Consider the following 17,037-nt stretch of genomic DNA (forward strand, 5'->3'; position numbering starts at 1 on the left):
GTTTATATCCATTCGTTCTCGTGTCCACATTACTACTCAGCTGAAATAATTCCTCTCCCTCCTTGGTATTAATCCCTTTGATATATTTAAAGAGAGCAATCATATCCCCCCTCAGCCTTCTTTTGGTTAGGCTAAACAAACCGAGCTCCTCGAGTCTCCTTTCATAGGAAAGGTTTTCCATTCCTCGGATCATCCTAGTGGCCCTTCTCTGTACCCGTTCCAGTTTCAGTTCATCCTTTTTAAACATAGGAGACCAGAACTGCACACAGTACTCCAAATGAGGTCTCACCAGCGCCTTGTATAACGGAAGCAGCACCTCCCTGTCCCTACTAGAAATACCTCGCCTAACGCATCCCAAAATCGCATTAGCTTTTTTCACAGCCACGTCGCATTGCCGACTCATAGTCATCCTACGATCAACCAGGACTCCGAGGTCCTTCTCCTCCTCCGTCACTTCCAACCTATGCGTCCCTAACTTATAACTAAAATTCTTATTAGTCATCCCTAAATGCATCACCTTACACTTCTCACTATTAAATCTCATCCTATTATTTTTACTCCAATTTACAAGGTCATCCAAGTCTCCCTGCAGAATATCCCTATCCTTCTCCGAATTGGCAATACCTCCCAACTTTGTGTCATCCGCAAACTTTATCAGCCCACTCCTACATTCGGTTCCGAGGTCAGTAACGAATAGATTGAATAAAATCGGACCCAAAACCGAACCTTGAGGAACCCCACTGGTGACCTCCGTCCAACCCGACAGTTCACCTTTCAGTACTACCCACTGCAGTCTCCCCTTTAACCAGTTTTCTATCCACCTCTGGAATTTAATATCGATCCCCATCTTTTCCAATTTAACCAATAATTCCTCGTGTGGGACAGTATCAAACGCTTTACTAAAATCAAGGTAAATTAGATCCACCGCATTTCCTTTATCTAGAAGGTCTGTTACTTTCTCAAAGAAGGAGATCAAGTTGGTTTGGCACGATCTGCCTTTCGTAAACCCATGTTGTAATTTGTCCCAATTGCCATTCACCTCAAGGTCCTTAACTACTTTTTCCTTCAAAATTTTTTCCAAGACCTTGCATACTACAGAAGTTAAACTAACAGGTCTGTAGTTACCCGGGTCACTTTTTTTCCCTTTCTTAAAAATAGGAACCACATTAGCTATTTTCCAGTCCATCGGTACCACCCCCGAGTTTACAGATTTATTAAAAATTATCGCCAAGGGGCTTGCAATTTCTCGCGCCAGCTCCTTCAATATTCTAGGATGGAGATCATCCGGTCCGCCCAATTTAGTCCCATTTAGCTGGTCAAGTTTGGCTTCCACCTCTGATACTGTAATGTCAATCGCCCCTCCTTTATTCCCCTCTATCCCGCTCCCTCTATTCCTAAGCCCTTCATTAGCCTTATTAAATACCGACGCAAAATATTCATTTAGATATTGTGCCATGCCTAGATTATCCTTAATCTCCACTCCATTTACATGCTTCAGCGGTCCCACTTCCTCTTTCTTTGTTTTCTTCCTATTTATATGGCTATAAAACCTCTTACTATTGGATTTAATTCCCCTCGCGAGGTCCAACTCTACACGGCTTTTGGCCTTTCTCACCGCATCCCTACATGCTCTGACCTCAATAAGGTAGGTTTCCTTACCGATCAGCCCCCTCTTCCATTCTTTGTACGCTTTCTGTTTTTTCTTAATCGCCCCTTTGAGACGCCCGCTCATCCAGCTGGGTCTAATTCTCCTGCCCACTAACCGTTTCCCCTTTCTCGGGATACAGGCCTCGGACAGCTCGTGCAACTTCAGCTTGAAATAATCCCAGGCCTCATCTGCCTTTAGCTCTCTAAGTATGTTAGCCCAATCTATTTCCCTAAGTAGTTGCCTTAATGTATTAAAGTTGGCCTTTTTGAAATCGTAGACCATAGTCACAGTTTTATTTCTGTTAATCCTTCCATTTAGTTTAAACCGAATTAGCTCATGGTCACTCGAGCCAAGGTTGTCCCCTACTATCACTTCCTCAACTAGGTCCTCACTACTCACCTGAGTAGGACTGAGGACCTTCCAATCTTTTGGAAGTTACCAGAGACTCTAGACGCCAGCAGTTTATTCCATTACTACTACAAACCTGATCTAAGAACTTTGCAATAATTTGGATGTATATGATCTACACATCTACCCCGATATATCGCGGCCCAATATAACATGAATTCGGATATAACGCAGTAAAGCAGCGCTCTGGGGGGGCGGGGGCTGCGCGCTCCGGCGGATCAAAGCAAGTTCGATATAATGCGGTTTCACCTATAATGTGGTAAGATTTTTTGGCTCCCGAGGACAGCGTTATATCAGGGTAGAGGTGTAATAATCATTTTAACTCTCTTCTTTTTCTCTCATAAATAAACCTTTCGCTTTTAGTTACTATAGGATTGGTGGCAGCGTGATTATTGGGTAACATCTGAGTTATAGGGCTTGGCTACACTTGCAAGTTACATAAGAACATAAGAACATAAGAAAGGCCGTACTGGGTCAGACCAAAGGTCCATCTAGCCCAGTATCTGTCTACCGACAGTGGCCAATGCCAGGTGCCCCAGAGGGAGTGAACCTAACAGGCAATGATCAAGTGATCTCTCTCCTGCCATCCATCTCCATCCTCTGACGAACAGAGGCTAGGGACACCATTCTTACCCATCCTGGCTAATAGCCATTTATGGACTTAGCCACCATGAATTTATCCAGTCCCCTTTTAAACATTGTTATAGTCCTAGCCTTCACAACCTCCTCAGGTAAGGAGTTCCACAAGTTGACTGTGCGCTGCGTGAAGAAGAACTTCCTTTTATTTGTTTTAAACCTGCTGCCTATTAATTTCTTTTGGTGACCCCTAGTTCTTGTATGATGGGAATAAGTAAATAACTTTTCCTTATCCACTTTCTCAACATCACTCATGATTTTATATACCTCTATCATGTCCCCCCTTAGTCTTCTCTTTTCCAAACTGAAGAGTCCTAGCCTCTTTAATCTTTCCTCATATGGGACCCTCTCTAAACCCTTAATCATTTTAGTTGCTCTTTTCTGAACCTTTTCTAGTGCTAGAATATCTTTTTTGAGGTGAGGAGACCACATCTGTACACAGTATTCAAGATGTGGGCGAACCATGGATTTATATAAGGGCAATAATATATTCTCAGTCTTATTCTCTATCCCCTTTTTAATGATTCCTAACATCCTGTTTGCTTTTTTGACCGCCTCTGCACACTGCGTGGACATCTTTAGAGAACTATCCACGATGACGCCAAGATCTTTTTCCTGACTCGTTGTAGCTAAATTAGCCCCCATCATGTTGTATGTATAGTTGGGGTTATTTTTTCCAATGTGCATTACTTTACATTTATCCACATTAAATTTCATTTGCCATTTTGTTGCCCAATCACTTAGTTTTGTGAGATCTTTTTGAAGTTCTTCACAATCTGCTTTGGTCTTAACTATCTTGAGTAGTTTAGTATCATCTGCAAACTTTGCCACCTCACTGTTTACCCCTTTCTCCAGATCATTTATGAATAAATTGAATAGGATAGGTCCTAGGACTGACCCTTGGGGTTACAGTGCAATAAAGGAGCCCCGGGAGCACTAGCTCACTCCCCGTCCACACTGGCAAGGCACGTAGAGCGCTCTGATGCTGCGGCTACAGCGCTACTGGTACTCCACCTCGGCGAGTGGTATAACGTTTGCTGCGCCCCTGCTGGAGCACTGCGGGGCCAGTGTGGACGAGGTGTTGCATTACTGCGCTCTGATCAGCCTCCAGAAACATCCCATAATCCCCTTAAGTCAAGTGGCCACTCTTCTCATTGTTTTGAACTCGCTGTAGGAATGCGGATATGCCGTTTGAAAGCTCTGTTTCTGACAGCTGGCTGCTTATGTGCTCCGAGACAGATAAGTGTGGAATGCTGTGTGTGTGAGAGAGAGAGAGGCGGGGAGGAGGGGGGGGGTCTGCTGCTGTCTGAACTTACAAGACAGCATGCTGACATGCTCTCAGCCCCCCAAAACCCACTCTCTCTCCCCCCACATACACACAACACACTCCCTGTCACACTCCACCCCCCACCTCCCCATTTTAAAAGCACATTACAGTCGCTTACATGCTGGGATAGCTGCCCATAATGCACCACTCCCAATGCCGCTACAAATGCCGCAAATGTGGCCACACCAGTGCGCAAGCAGCTGTCAGTGTGGACAGACTGCAGCGCTTTCCCTACTGTGGTCTCCGAAGGCGGTTTTAACTTGCAGCGCTCTACATCTGCAAGTGTAGCCATGTCCATACATTGATGTGGCTATGTGGCTGATCTCTTGAGGTCAGAAGAGCCCTTTGCTTGATTAAACTGGTATTCAGTAACCACACATCATAAAGTCTAATGTCTGGATGGTGAAATAAGAGCGGGGAAGCCTAAGGAGACTGCATTTTTGACTTCTTGTTAACCAACATGGAGAGACAGAAGCTTACTTTTGTTACTGGCTTGGTATATCTAATGGTAGAAAAACCACGAGTTTGGGGGTGAGTCTGCCCTATTTCTCAGCAGTTTGGCCTGAATCTGGTATTCTCAGCTGTGAGCCACTGAGCACAATCACACCCAATCAAAAACATTTTTTTCCTTTGAAAATCATTTATAACCATGTAAAAGTGTTTTCAAATTCTAACCAAACATCGTCAGCCCCGCTGCTCCAAGGCACTGCATGCCTTCTGCAAGCTGCTGGGAAGTTGCAACCTTGAGCATATTCAGCACCTCACAGGAGGCACTTGACAACTCTGACGGGGCCCAATTTTGAGTCTTTTCCTGCGTCTGGCATCCCTTCTAGCCATTGCCTCCTTTCCCTGCTCCTAACTCCTTCCCTTTTTCAGTAAATTACCATGGAAACAAACCTTGATTTTTTAAAAAAATATTTTTTAATTAAATCCTCAATAAACAGGATTTTAAAGACAATCAGTCTTTGAATATTTCACTTCTTCCCTCTTCTCCACCTTTTTCTTTTTCTTTCCTGGTCTTTTGAGACTAGCATCTCTCTCCAGCACCGACTAGATGGTGTGCGGAAGGGATACACCAACTTTTCTTGATCTGTATCTCTTAGGGAGAAGATGAGGCAGAATATACATCCATTGTGGTATCAGCAGTAAGATAAAATGGTTTGGTGAGAGGAACTTCTGGCCGGGGTAAATATAGGCAGGACAATAGCTAAACACACACATTGTAGAATTTGCCATTCTTAGTCAGGCCATTTGTCTGTCAAGTCTGGCGTCCATTCCTAGCAAGGGGCAGAACTTGATGCTTCAGAGGAAGGTGAAGATACCTAGCTAATTTCCCATTGCTCTAGGCAGTGTTGGGGAAACTTATTCTGATGTGAGATCTTTACATAAATGTTTCTTAACATATAAGCAACCAATCCCCACAATAGAAAACAAGGGCAGAAGAAGAATCAACCAAGAACCAATCCACAGCCAAAGCCAAATATTTGCAGCAAATTAATCAGGCAACTCCCATCTTTTCATGTGCTGTAATATATATACTGCTTACTGTATTTTTCACTCCATGCATCTGATGAAGTGGGTTTTAGCCCACGAAAGCTTATGCCCAAATAAATTTGTTAGTCTCTAAGGTGCCACAAGGACTCCTCGTTGTTTTTGCTGATACAGACTAACACGGCTACCCCTCTGAAACCTATTATAATTAATCCTTATTCATCCAGGCTGGTCCTGTGGTTAGAGCACTACCCTAAGACTTGGTAGACCCAAATTCAATTCCTTGCCCTGCTACAGATTTCCTGTGTGACTGTGGATTAGTCTCTCTATGCCTTGGTTCCCCAGCTGTAAATGAGGGTAATCGTATTTCTCTGTGTCACGTGGGGTAGTGTGAGGATGTTTAGATTCCACAATAAGAGGATCCATATAAGTACCTTAGATGGAAAGGAGAGAACACCGAGTTAGAAAGCATTTATCAAAAAAATAATCCATGAGAAAGAGTTTGCTGGGTGCATAAGAGCCAGAGGTTGGACAGTAGGTATTTTAAGAAAAAAAAAAATACAAACAAGATTGTGGCCGGCATAGCAATAGCAGAGCTTCAGCTAATGGTATCGTATATGTTATGGAGCAACACTAGTCGCTCCATAGTTAAAGTTGCAGCAGAGTTTCTGTGTAAGGGCAAATTTTGCATTACCTCTCCAATCCATAAGAGACAGCAGAGCTGCCTGAAATTTGGTAAGCCAGCTCAGACGTAAGGGTAGTTTCATGTGCAAAATATGAAATTTTTGACAAGGGCTTCCCAAGTTACAGTATCTTTGACTGGATCTTGTTTTTTGAACAGCTGCTTTTACAGTTGCAAAAATTTAACACGTTCTTGCACATCTGTTAAGCATCTCTATAAAAATCAGTTAAATAAAGAAAATGATTCAGCATAACTTTTATAAGTCTAGTTAACAAGACTTTTGCATTAAAAAAAAAAGACATTGGCTGTGCATGGGCTGGTGCGCCTCAAGTGATTTGTTGCCTTTTAATAATGGATATAAATCTTCATAATAAATTTATGATATGAGACTGTTCCCATTTTAAGTTTCTTTGCTGTTATAAAAATGTTTGGTGTAGTTGCTGTTTTCACTATAGAATCAACCAGCAAAGTGAAACCAGAGGCAAAAGAAATATCCTGTACTTAGAGATAAAATGGGGGGAAAATATCAAGTGAGTGCTTGTTAAAGCCACCTACTTGTGTTCATTTATTTTAACCACACAATTTAATTCTTAACACATTCTTCCTGAGCAGGATTCTTAAAAGGCCAATCAGTATTAACTACTACGTACTTTACATTCACAAGACTCATGCACCTCATCCTTTTGCCCATCTAAAATATTCCACCGATCAGGAGAAAGTTGTAAATAACGTGAAGCCTTGTTAAGCTTCTCAAACATCAGCTTTCATGCTTGCTCTGTAAACAGGAAGGTATTTACTAAAGAAGTAATGAGACATATTAGGACTAACACTCTTGCCCAACTGATGGTAAAATCTTTCATCATCCTGCCTTTACAGCTTGTCTCTTTGTTTTCTTCTTGGGTAAAAAGACCAGGAAGGCCAATTGGGCAATGAGCTCTTCATCGTCTCTCCTGAACTCTCCTCCCTGATTCCTAGCATGCTTTTCCCCCTCACTCCATCTCAAGCTGGCAGTGGCCCCCTTGTACGGCTACAGAAAGGGAAGCAAGAGCATACAGTTTTGGGGGGAGAACCAGATATTGTTTGGGGGCAATGGTGAATTTCTCCCCTGTAATCATGACCAGTTAAGGCCTTTGATTTAATATTTTCTGGTTTTTTTGGCCCATATCCCTAAAAAATGGATGAATTTTGCTGACCCCACCTCTGAGAGCACCATGGATTCTTCAGCTGGGCTGGAGGCAGCGGACGGTGGACCTAACCATGAGGACGAAGTCGTGGACAAGGAGTTTGAGGACAATGTGAAACACATGGCAGAGTTGTCTGGTGGTGTGGCGAGTCAGGACCTCTTTTCCGTTCTGGAGGTATCCAGCAGTCCGGCTCTGGAGCGCATGATTTCAGATCCGGATGCAAACTTTCCCCAGGTGTTGGTTTGGGTCCCTCTCTAATGATGTTCTATTATCACTAATCCTTAGGCATATATAGTCAGGCAAATGTGCCAGACAAAGGTGCTGCTGTAGGAAATTTTGGGTAATGGTCTCAGTATAAAGAGACAGGGTTAGATCACAGGATGGGCATAGCTTGACAGAGGCTGTCAAGTTGGTCTTGGGGCTATGGCACAGGACCCAGGGGGCCTCACGAGATCTTACCTCAGTTGGTCCCCAGCATCGCAGCAGAACTCCCTGAGCCTCAGTTTCCCTATTGGTAAAATGGGACCACTACTTCCCTCCCTCATCTATACAGAGGCTAAATTCAAGTCTGAGATGTGCTTGGGGGGGGGGGGGGTGTCACAGAAGAGCCTGCACGTAAGCACAGTGCGCGCACACACACACACACGGGGCCAAATCCTCTGCTGGAGGAATCAGGGAAGCCAGGCTGAGTGTTTGGCCCCAGGTTAGTGAGCAGCGCAGGGGGGCAGCGGCAGGGCACGTGGCCCAGGGAGGTTCCAGGTGCGTTGTTAGGCTGGGCGCTGTGGCAGCGCTCGGGGGAGCTCGGCTCGGCCCTGGGGCTGCAGCCAGAGCCCGGGCTGGGCAGCGCCGAACACTCCGCACCTCAGGGGGGCGGGGCCTGAGCAGCCCTTGGAACGTCCATTCCTCCCCGAAGGGGGCGGGGCGAGCCTGAGAACCAGCCCCGAAGGGGTCACATGATAAGCGGGGGGGTCAGCTGACCGGAAGTGGCGCGTGCGGAGGAACGCGGCGGGTCGCTGCCATGGAGCGATACGATAAAGCGGCGCCCCCGGAGCTCGGGCAGTAAGTGCGGGGCGGGGGGAAGATCCCGGTCTGGGGGAGTCTCAGGCCGGGGAGCTGCAGGCCCCAGCCGGGCGGAGGGGGTGGGAAGCTCCCGGGCCGGGTGAGTCGGGCCGCTCTGAGCGGGGAGGCGGGTCCGCCTCTGGCCCAGCGGCTGCGGGAGGAGTCGGAGCCCCCTGCTCTGGGTCCCGTGGGGCGGCAGCGCGGGTGTCCCCGGGCCTCGCTGTTGGGCCTGTCCGGCCCTCGGCCTGTCCGGCCCCTGCAATGGCTCGTGGCTGCCCGGGGCCGCGGCCCTGGAAGGGGGGGAAGGTAAATCTCTAGCCCCTAGTTCCTGTCTGGCCCGGGGTACCGGGGCAGGAGCTGACTCCGAGGCACCAGGCGCTTCCTTTGGGGGCGGGATCGCAGTGTTGTGCGGAAAGCTGAATGGTGAGTGTTGGGGAAGTCAGTCTTTCCTACCCATTCCGCGTGACCCAGACAAAGGTTATTAAACATATTCCAGTCTAGAGAGACCAGATAGAACATGCGGCACACAGGTGGGTTTGGTGCCTGCTGTTCCCCCTTGAACTCTGTCTTGGGGCTTCTCTACACTACAATATTTTGCCACTTTCAATATACTGGGGTAGTTAAAGTAGGGAAAATCCCCCTAGTTTGGATGCATTTATACTAATTTAGCTTATTTTGGTTCCCAAATCAGAATAAACTTTGCTGGTATAAGGCACCTTTATACCAGTATAATTGTATCTACACTAGGGCTTTTACTGGTATAAGTATGTTGGCAAAAAAAACCATCCAAACCACACACCTAACCAACCGGTACAACTTTTAAATGTAGACCAGCCATTAATTTCTCCATATGGAAAGAGACATTTTTATAGACACATGGAAGTTTACATGTGAAAAGTTCTGGGCAGGTGCTAAGTAGTAGTACTAAGAATCCTTGGCTTAAAGCTGCTTTTGACAGACCTTCATGTTTCAAAATGAAGGGTCCCCCTGTGAGGACACACTGACATTGACTCTTGTAGTTTTTGGAAGTAGGCCACGGATTGCTTGGCTGGTTAAATCATTTTATTTTGAAGTAAACACTTATACCAAACAAAGTAAGTAAGAGCTAGCAAAAGCAAATGCAAAAACAAGTTGTAGCTGGTATATATAGAGACACCCCTTGTCCTGACAGACCAAATGCAGTTGATTAAGGGAATGCTTTTCCTTGTTTTTACCTGCTACTGTTTTTTGCAAGCTCTGTTAACTTTGTAGTAGCAACCAAACTTTGTTCCCAGAGATGTTCTGACATTGGTCTATAATTTGGGTGCCCAATCAAAGAGGTTTAGCTATAATATTTGCTTTATATTGTAACTTGAATTTAAAATAAATAATTTTTTTTTTTTGCTCCATCCTGTTTGCTGAATGGAATTTAAATCAATGGAAACTAAAAAAAAAAAAGTGTTGAATGGCAGTGATATTGGGATAATAAAAGAGAACTTGAGTTCTAGACAATTAAGTGTTGAAAGTTGGTCTTAGGTACTACACCTGCCTCTAAATTTCCTTGTCAGTTTTATGGCCCTAATCATATTTTTCTGTCTTTAAAACATTTTTTCTCATCTCTGCTTGTGGGAGAGATCCCCCTGTAAAAGGGGGGAATGATACACAGTCATCAATATGAACTGATTTGTCTAATGCTTCAAGTTAAAAACATTGATTGGAATATGTGGTTTTTTGTTTGTTTGTTTGTTTTTTGTTTTTTTTAAGTTGATGAAGGTCCTTTAATGCTTTAGCAGGTATTATTTTTTTTAAAAAGTAAAATAACTTAAGATATTTCTTGTCATAACTGTTTAATGGCAGAATTTGTCCCTGAAATGATTCTGAACAATAAGATGTTCAAATACCAGCTTTGAGTACAAGGTTAATTTCTGGTATCTTCCAAACAGCAAATGCAAAGAAAGTTCTTTAAAACCAACCATTTGTATTTCTCCCCTTGAAGGAAAGCGGATGCACTATGTCAGATATGTTATGTGACTTTCTGTATTGTTACAGCTGTTCTTGTTCATTTCAGAAATGAGGGTTCCTTAACATCAACTCTAAGAACGCTTCTGTTCTTCACCGCTCTGATGATCTTATTACCTATTGGGCTGTACTTCTCTTCAAAGGCTTATGTATTTGAAGGTAATTCCTTGCCTGCTAAACAGAACATGTTTAAGAGACACAGCCTCATACCTAAAATACTAGGTTTTTTTATACTTTCTTTCTCTAGTACCCATTCCTTTTTACAAACTGAATGCATTGGATTAGACAGGGAACCCTCTTGGAATATGGGGCTGTAAACATTAAAGGTTGTAAAAAGCAACAGAGGGTCCTGTGGCACCTTTAAGACTAACAGAAGTCTTAAAGGTGCCACAGGACCCTCTGTTGCTTTTTACAGATTCAGACTAATACGGCTACCCCTCTGATGATTAAAGGTTGTGATATTCAAGGTTTTGGGTGCAAACGAGAACAAATTTATTTCAGTGGCTTATGCCAAGTATAAAATCTGAGTTTCAGCTGTGTAGAGAATACTTGAAAGGCTGCAGAGGTGATGTGTGTGGAAATGGTTCTGTGAATTTTCTTGTAACAGCATAAGCCAACAAGTGACATTCAGAATGGTATAATTCTGTCCTTCTCTAGCTCCATCTCTGTTTTTTGTTTTTTTAAATATAGCTGAGTATGTTTATAAACATTTCATTCAAACACTGTAAGAGCTTCAGATTTTGAATTCTGTTGCTTGAAGAATTTCATTCTCTCCAGCTTCCTGAAGGTTGAGGATGAAACTTGTGCTGTGGAGCCAGGGCTCTGTTAAATTGCTGACAACCAACCAAGAGCCTGTCTCTGATTCTGCAACAGGAAAAATGGACAAACCAGCAGAACTTCCTGATGCTGCATAAGTGTCTTTCTGAAGACAAAAATAGAACTTCCCTCTTAAGACAAGAGCAGCTGAGGAATATGTGACTATTTAAGGGCCTCCAAAAAATCAAATCGTTCCCTTCAGTCCTTGTGGTTGCGAAGGCCTCTGGAAGCTGAGGTTAGAAGTGGAATAAAAGATTCAGAAAAAACTGTTTTAGTTTCCTATTTTCTTGATATGTTGACTTTTTTTTCTGAAGATATTCTTGTTGGTTACAACAAGCTCTACCAACAGTGACACTGTTTTAGGCTGGAAAGAATGATGTATTGGAAATAGCTCTAGTATCTTAAATCTTGTATTATATGGGAAACATTTATATAGTTTCCCACTTACTATCTAATACACACAGTACTTCTGATGAGTAATCGTGGTCTGTCTAGTAGCCTGAGCATTTAAGTCAGCAACTCCCAAGTTCTAATCCGGCTGTACCACTGACTCTGACCATAGGCAAATATCTTAGCCTCTGCTTCAGTTTTCCCCATCGATAAAAAGAGAACAATGCTCAGTTGACAGGGATGTTGAGGTCTGATGTTGGAGGCTGGCAGAAGAATATTTGTAGAACATTTTTAAAGATCTAAAATGCTGTATTTCCAAAAGTTAACTGGTACCTCAAAGGAAAAAGGTAAAAAGCAGTTTCGTTATCTTGCATCCCAATTGTAACATACTAGCAAATTCTGACCTATTGCTCTTTCTGTCTGTCCTACCCTTGATATGCAGAAGTAATAAATTGGGCCTCTTTAAACAATTGCAAGTTATTGTTCTGCCTTAATAGAAACACTCAGAATTCCTTTAAATTGGTGTGCTCTTTTTGTCTGTCTTCTCAGGTACCTTGGGAATGTCCAACAGAGACAGCTATTTTTATGCTGCCATCGTCGCTGTAGTTACTGTTCATGTGGTACTTGCTCTCTTTGTCTATGTAGCTTGGAATGAAGGGTCTCGACAGTGGCGTGAAGGCAAGCAGGATTAAAGCAAGCATCACCATCTGATATCCACAGACTGAAGAGTGGATATTCGTGGATGGAGTGAAAAACATTCTTGTGCTGTATACGCATACAAAGTAGAAGTTAATGCCTCTGGGCTCTGAATGACTGTGTATGAATAGTCCAAGATTCGTGCTCATCTCAGCTGAATACTAGTAATTTGTCGAAGGGTGACAATTTATAATTTAAATCCACCTCAACTTGGCAATGTTGGAGGGGCCTTCACCTGAAAGTGGAGTGGAGTGACTAGAAGGAATGTGTATTTTGTATGTGTACAATAAGTGTGGGGGTTTTTTATAGTTAGTTCTAACCTGCTATAAACAAGATGTAAAGAAAGTGAGGCACAAATATGGGTCAGTTATTAAGCAAAATTATGTATTACTAGTGTTAAGTTACCAGTTAAAAAGGCTGAGTAACATCCTAGTAGGATTAAAACAGAATCGATTTGATTCCCACTTGCTCTTGGTGGATGCTCAGTTTTAAAAACATGGAATCAAATTGAGCATCACTTTGTGCTACTCAGCCATGGTAGCATGAGTCTACAGTTTACATTTTTAGTGGAAGAACAGGGAGAGAATGTTTCTTACATAATCCTAAAAGGCAGCTCGGGAGAGCTAAAGATCTTGCATATTGGGGAGGGGCTTGTTAATGTTTTATGGGAACTGAGCTATCAGAACAACAGAATAGAGGATGCACTCTTAAAATTTCACTATCAAACACATCTCAAGCTCACTGAAAATCAGTAGCTTGCATCAAAACATTGTTTTCTGACTCTTACCATCATTTCTAGGAAAAGTTATTTCATAAACTACAAGGAACCATGTAATGTGGTGTCTTACTACTTCAGTAAGCTATGGCAAATGCATTTGAGGGATTATACTGCAGCTGGGGTGGTGTACTTAAGGTTTAAGACCCAATGGCTATGAGTAACCTCCCAAGAAATGCAATAAATCTCCAAAATGGCATGTCTAGGAATAATGTCATAGCAGTGTAGCAAGGTGGACAGAAAATTCAGTTGGTGTTTTCTATTTCATAGTAAGCCATTTTTAGATTATCATTTTAATTTTGGCTTGTTGCATGGTTTACTGACTTTTCTCTCAACTGATACTTTCAATATCTCTAGAAGATTTCTGTAGTCCTGACCTGCTCATACTTCCACTCTTACCACCTGGAAGCTTTGATGTAAAGGAGAACTGCCTATTTTCTTTCTGGTGATCGTACTAAATTGCAGTTGCTCTTAACCAATTCTTGCTTTCATCCACCTGCCCCCACTAATTTAGTGAGTTGGATATTTCTTATGGTGCAATCATGGACAAAATACATTGAAGAGTGTGTTTGGGAGATGTGCTGGAGGAACAAGTGAGGTTTAAGGGGAGAAAGCCAGCCAAAGCGATACTCTTAAAATTTTTGTCCACTATTAAACAAAACATAATGGTGACCACGTTTTATCACTACCTCTTCCATGACACATCTCCACTTTGCATATTTTGTTGTTGAATCATGAAATGAATTTATTCTAATCTATTCTCTTGGAAAGAAAGGGGCTCTACCTAAAGTCACATCACGATGAAATTTGTCTAACATCGTTATCCTGAGTTTCATTCTGCTTTTGTATTAACTATTTTTTTAAATCTGTGTGGAGCAGCATTTTTCCTAAGATCACAGTAATGTGTACATTTCCTATACTTTTTTTTTTTTATTTAAAGGCACTTTGTGACTTTGCTTTTCCTGTTTCACTTGAGTCATGTTCATATAGTTCTAAAGGGATTGTTGGTTGATGGGGGAATTGGATTGTTTGTACCCAGACTTTTGGTCTGCAGAACATGACCACGAATATGGTAAATCAACTACTCGGGCTTATGTGCACAATAGGTACAGAAGTGTATTAAGATAGACTGTGACTGACCCACCCACCCCCATGTACTAATGTCCAGGAGCAAGCACTAAAAGTGAAGCATACTGCATATTAGCTTCAGATTAGCACAGATCAATCTTTAAATCTCATGTCTGAACCATTAACTTTTCCAAGCTGGAAGTCCAGTGTTAGATTGGTGCAGGCACACTAGAGAAGAGTACTGTAGTTTGAAATGCAGATTTATTTTGTAAGAGGCCATTCTGAGAGATCCCTATTCCCCAATATATGTACCCCCATGTTATAGAAGAGCCCTTTAATAAAGAATTATCATTCACTGAGTTCCAGTACCGAGGCTTAGTAAACGTAAATACTTTAGCTGAATTATTTCTCGATCATCGTCACTAATGCTGCTCACGTAGTAATATGACTTATAATGAACAGATTAGCTACAGCAACATACAGAATTAACTTTACTCCATTTATAATGGGCTGACAATGAGGGCTCTGCTGTGCTTCATTGATTATGTGTACCATGTTATATCCAGGTGTTTATTTGTACTAAATGTCAAGGGTTACTAGAGCCTAAAATTACATTTCCTTGGAATTATAATGCTTACCATACGTGGCTAGTCACAAAAAATTAGAGGTACTGAAAAGTTCCAGAGGACTGTAGTTTAAATATGTTTCAGCTATTCATAGTGAAAACGTGATCTTTACTTCCTCATAAGCAGAACATCTTAGTTTTTAAAAGGCCTCTTTAAGGAAAGTAAGACCAGAGTTTTGAGTATGGGGACAGTGGAAACAACAACCGGACAGAGCAAAGCAAAGAAGCTGAACACCCATCTAGGCACATGTCACAGTGAAAAGAGCAATATTGAAAGAAGGAAAAGAAGAGGTGTAGAAGCTGAGAAGTTACAAAAGAGCTTAAAGAATATAGCCTACATCCATAGTGGGGCTCAAATATTTAATGAGCGCTGTGTTAAACTCACTCTAAGCACTGGTCTAATCTGATTTATGGCCTACTTTTGCTAATGTGTACAAGGCCAAAAGCACGTTAAAAATGTATAGTATGCTGCTTTCAAATAGGGTCCTCACCCAACTTGCCCCATTCTGCTCTGCATGGCCAGACTTAGAAATCCCTTTAGCCATTGTTTATATTTCACTGGGGGCTAGGAACCTGGGATCACACTCCGCTAGGAATTGTACAAATGCAGAACAAAACAATGGTCCGTGTCCCAAACAGCTTACAGTCTTAGGACCCTATGCCTTGATTTGGTTTTAAAGGTCAGTGCGCTCGGCACAAACGGAGATGCAGCAATACACCAATAAGGGCTTAATCTGTGGATGGATACTAGTTTGTGCATCATGTGTGTACAAGAGCTGTGCTAACCAGCCAGGTACCTGGACCTGTTTGACTACAACAGGATTCAAAAAAGAGCTAGATAAGTTCTTGGAGGGTAGGTCCATCAATGGCTATTAGTCAGAACGGACAGGGATGGTGTCCCTAGCCTGTTTGCTAGAAGCTGGGAATGGGTGATGGAATGGATCACTTGATGATTACCTGTTCTGTTCATTCCCTCTGAAGCACCTGGCACTGGCCACTGTTGGAAAACCAAATACGGGCTAGATGGACCTTTGGTCTGACCCAGTAAGGCCGTTTTTATGTTCTTAGAAAGTATATACTGCACTAGATACTCTACTGGGAGCCTTCTTGTGCTTCAGTGGCATGAAGTTGTATTTTAGATCGTGGTAGGCTGAATTTGTATTACGTAGTCCAATGTTCATGTCAGAGTAACATCCAAGCTAATTGTTATCGTGACACAAATTGTCAGTGTAGAATAGCCATAGACCCTTTTCTTGTTAAATAATACTTTGTAGGCTTTTAAATTATCCTGAAATGTAGAATTTGCATTCTTTCCCTTGTCTCCTGATTATTTGTGTAAAACTAAACTGTGCAACAAGGGAGTATTTTTAATTGGCATTTTGAAGTTTGCCTTCATTTTATTATATTAATGGTTTTCAATACTTAAAAATACAGGGTTTTGAACAATTGCTGGTAACAATGCAGATCTTTAACAGTTCAGTGACTGTAAACTGTTTGGATACTCGTCTCTCCCATTTTTAGGATTCCATCATCTTTTTCTTTACATATGGATTGACCACCAAGGGTGGTTGAACTAGGGCTGATTAGATAGCATGAATAGATATTTTTTTAAGACAAATTATATCTCTAAATTTTCAAAATATTGCGCAGGTCTCTAGCTCTGTGGCTCATTGAGGCAGTTGGGAATTATGGAGTCAAAAACCCAGGAACTTTCCAAAATTATTCTGTAGTATTACTTGGATAAGTCGAATTTCCTTTCTTTTGTGTGTCCTGCACAGGCTAAATTTTCATCTGATCCTTTTTAAATGACTGCAGAGGTGTATAAGAGACACTCAGAAATTGAAATAAGCAAGCTTAATTGGGGTTCAGGACACTTCATTTAGTTTAGACAGAGAATTGCTAAAAGAGTGTCGTGTGAAATCTATGCAGGAAGATGTCACTATTTGGGTTTATCAGTTGTTCTCTGACACTTGTTCTTTCCCTCTTGTCTGTCTGTCAGATCCCCTAATGTTGGCTGATGTAAATAAGCTTTTAATATGTGGGCAGCACAGTCTGTGTATGCTGAAGTTGGGAAAAAAACATGTAAAATGATTGGCAGGTGGGAGGAAAGGAGGGAGGGTGGCGGGTATCTTTCATTTGACTTGAAACTGCTGAAAATTACTTAAATGGACATAATACAAGCTTGTATGCAGTGCTATAGCGGTGTTGGTCTCAGGATAGTAGAGATACAAGGT

General features: G+C 42.3%; 1 protein-coding gene across 1 annotated transcript; it reads left to right on the forward strand.

The window, feature by feature from the left end:
• Positions 1-8,347: 8,347 nt before the first annotated feature.
• On the forward strand, positions 8,348-14,546 carry VMA21 (vacuolar ATPase assembly factor VMA21). Its single transcript, XM_065410593.1, has 3 exons — positions 8,348-8,435; positions 10,483-10,592; positions 12,189-14,546. Exons 1-3 carry the CDS (start codon positions 8,395-8,397, stop codon positions 12,329-12,331), a joined length of 294 nt encoding a protein of 97 aa, XP_065266665.1. The 5' UTR covers positions 8,348-8,394; the 3' UTR covers positions 12,332-14,546.
• Positions 14,547-17,037: the final 2,491 nt, after the last annotated feature.

Source organism: Emys orbicularis, chromosome 9 (assembly GCF_028017835.1).
Source record: "Emys orbicularis isolate rEmyOrb1 chromosome 9, rEmyOrb1.hap1, whole genome shotgun sequence".
Lineage (NCBI taxonomy): Eukaryota > Metazoa > Chordata > Testudines > Emydidae > Emys > Emys orbicularis.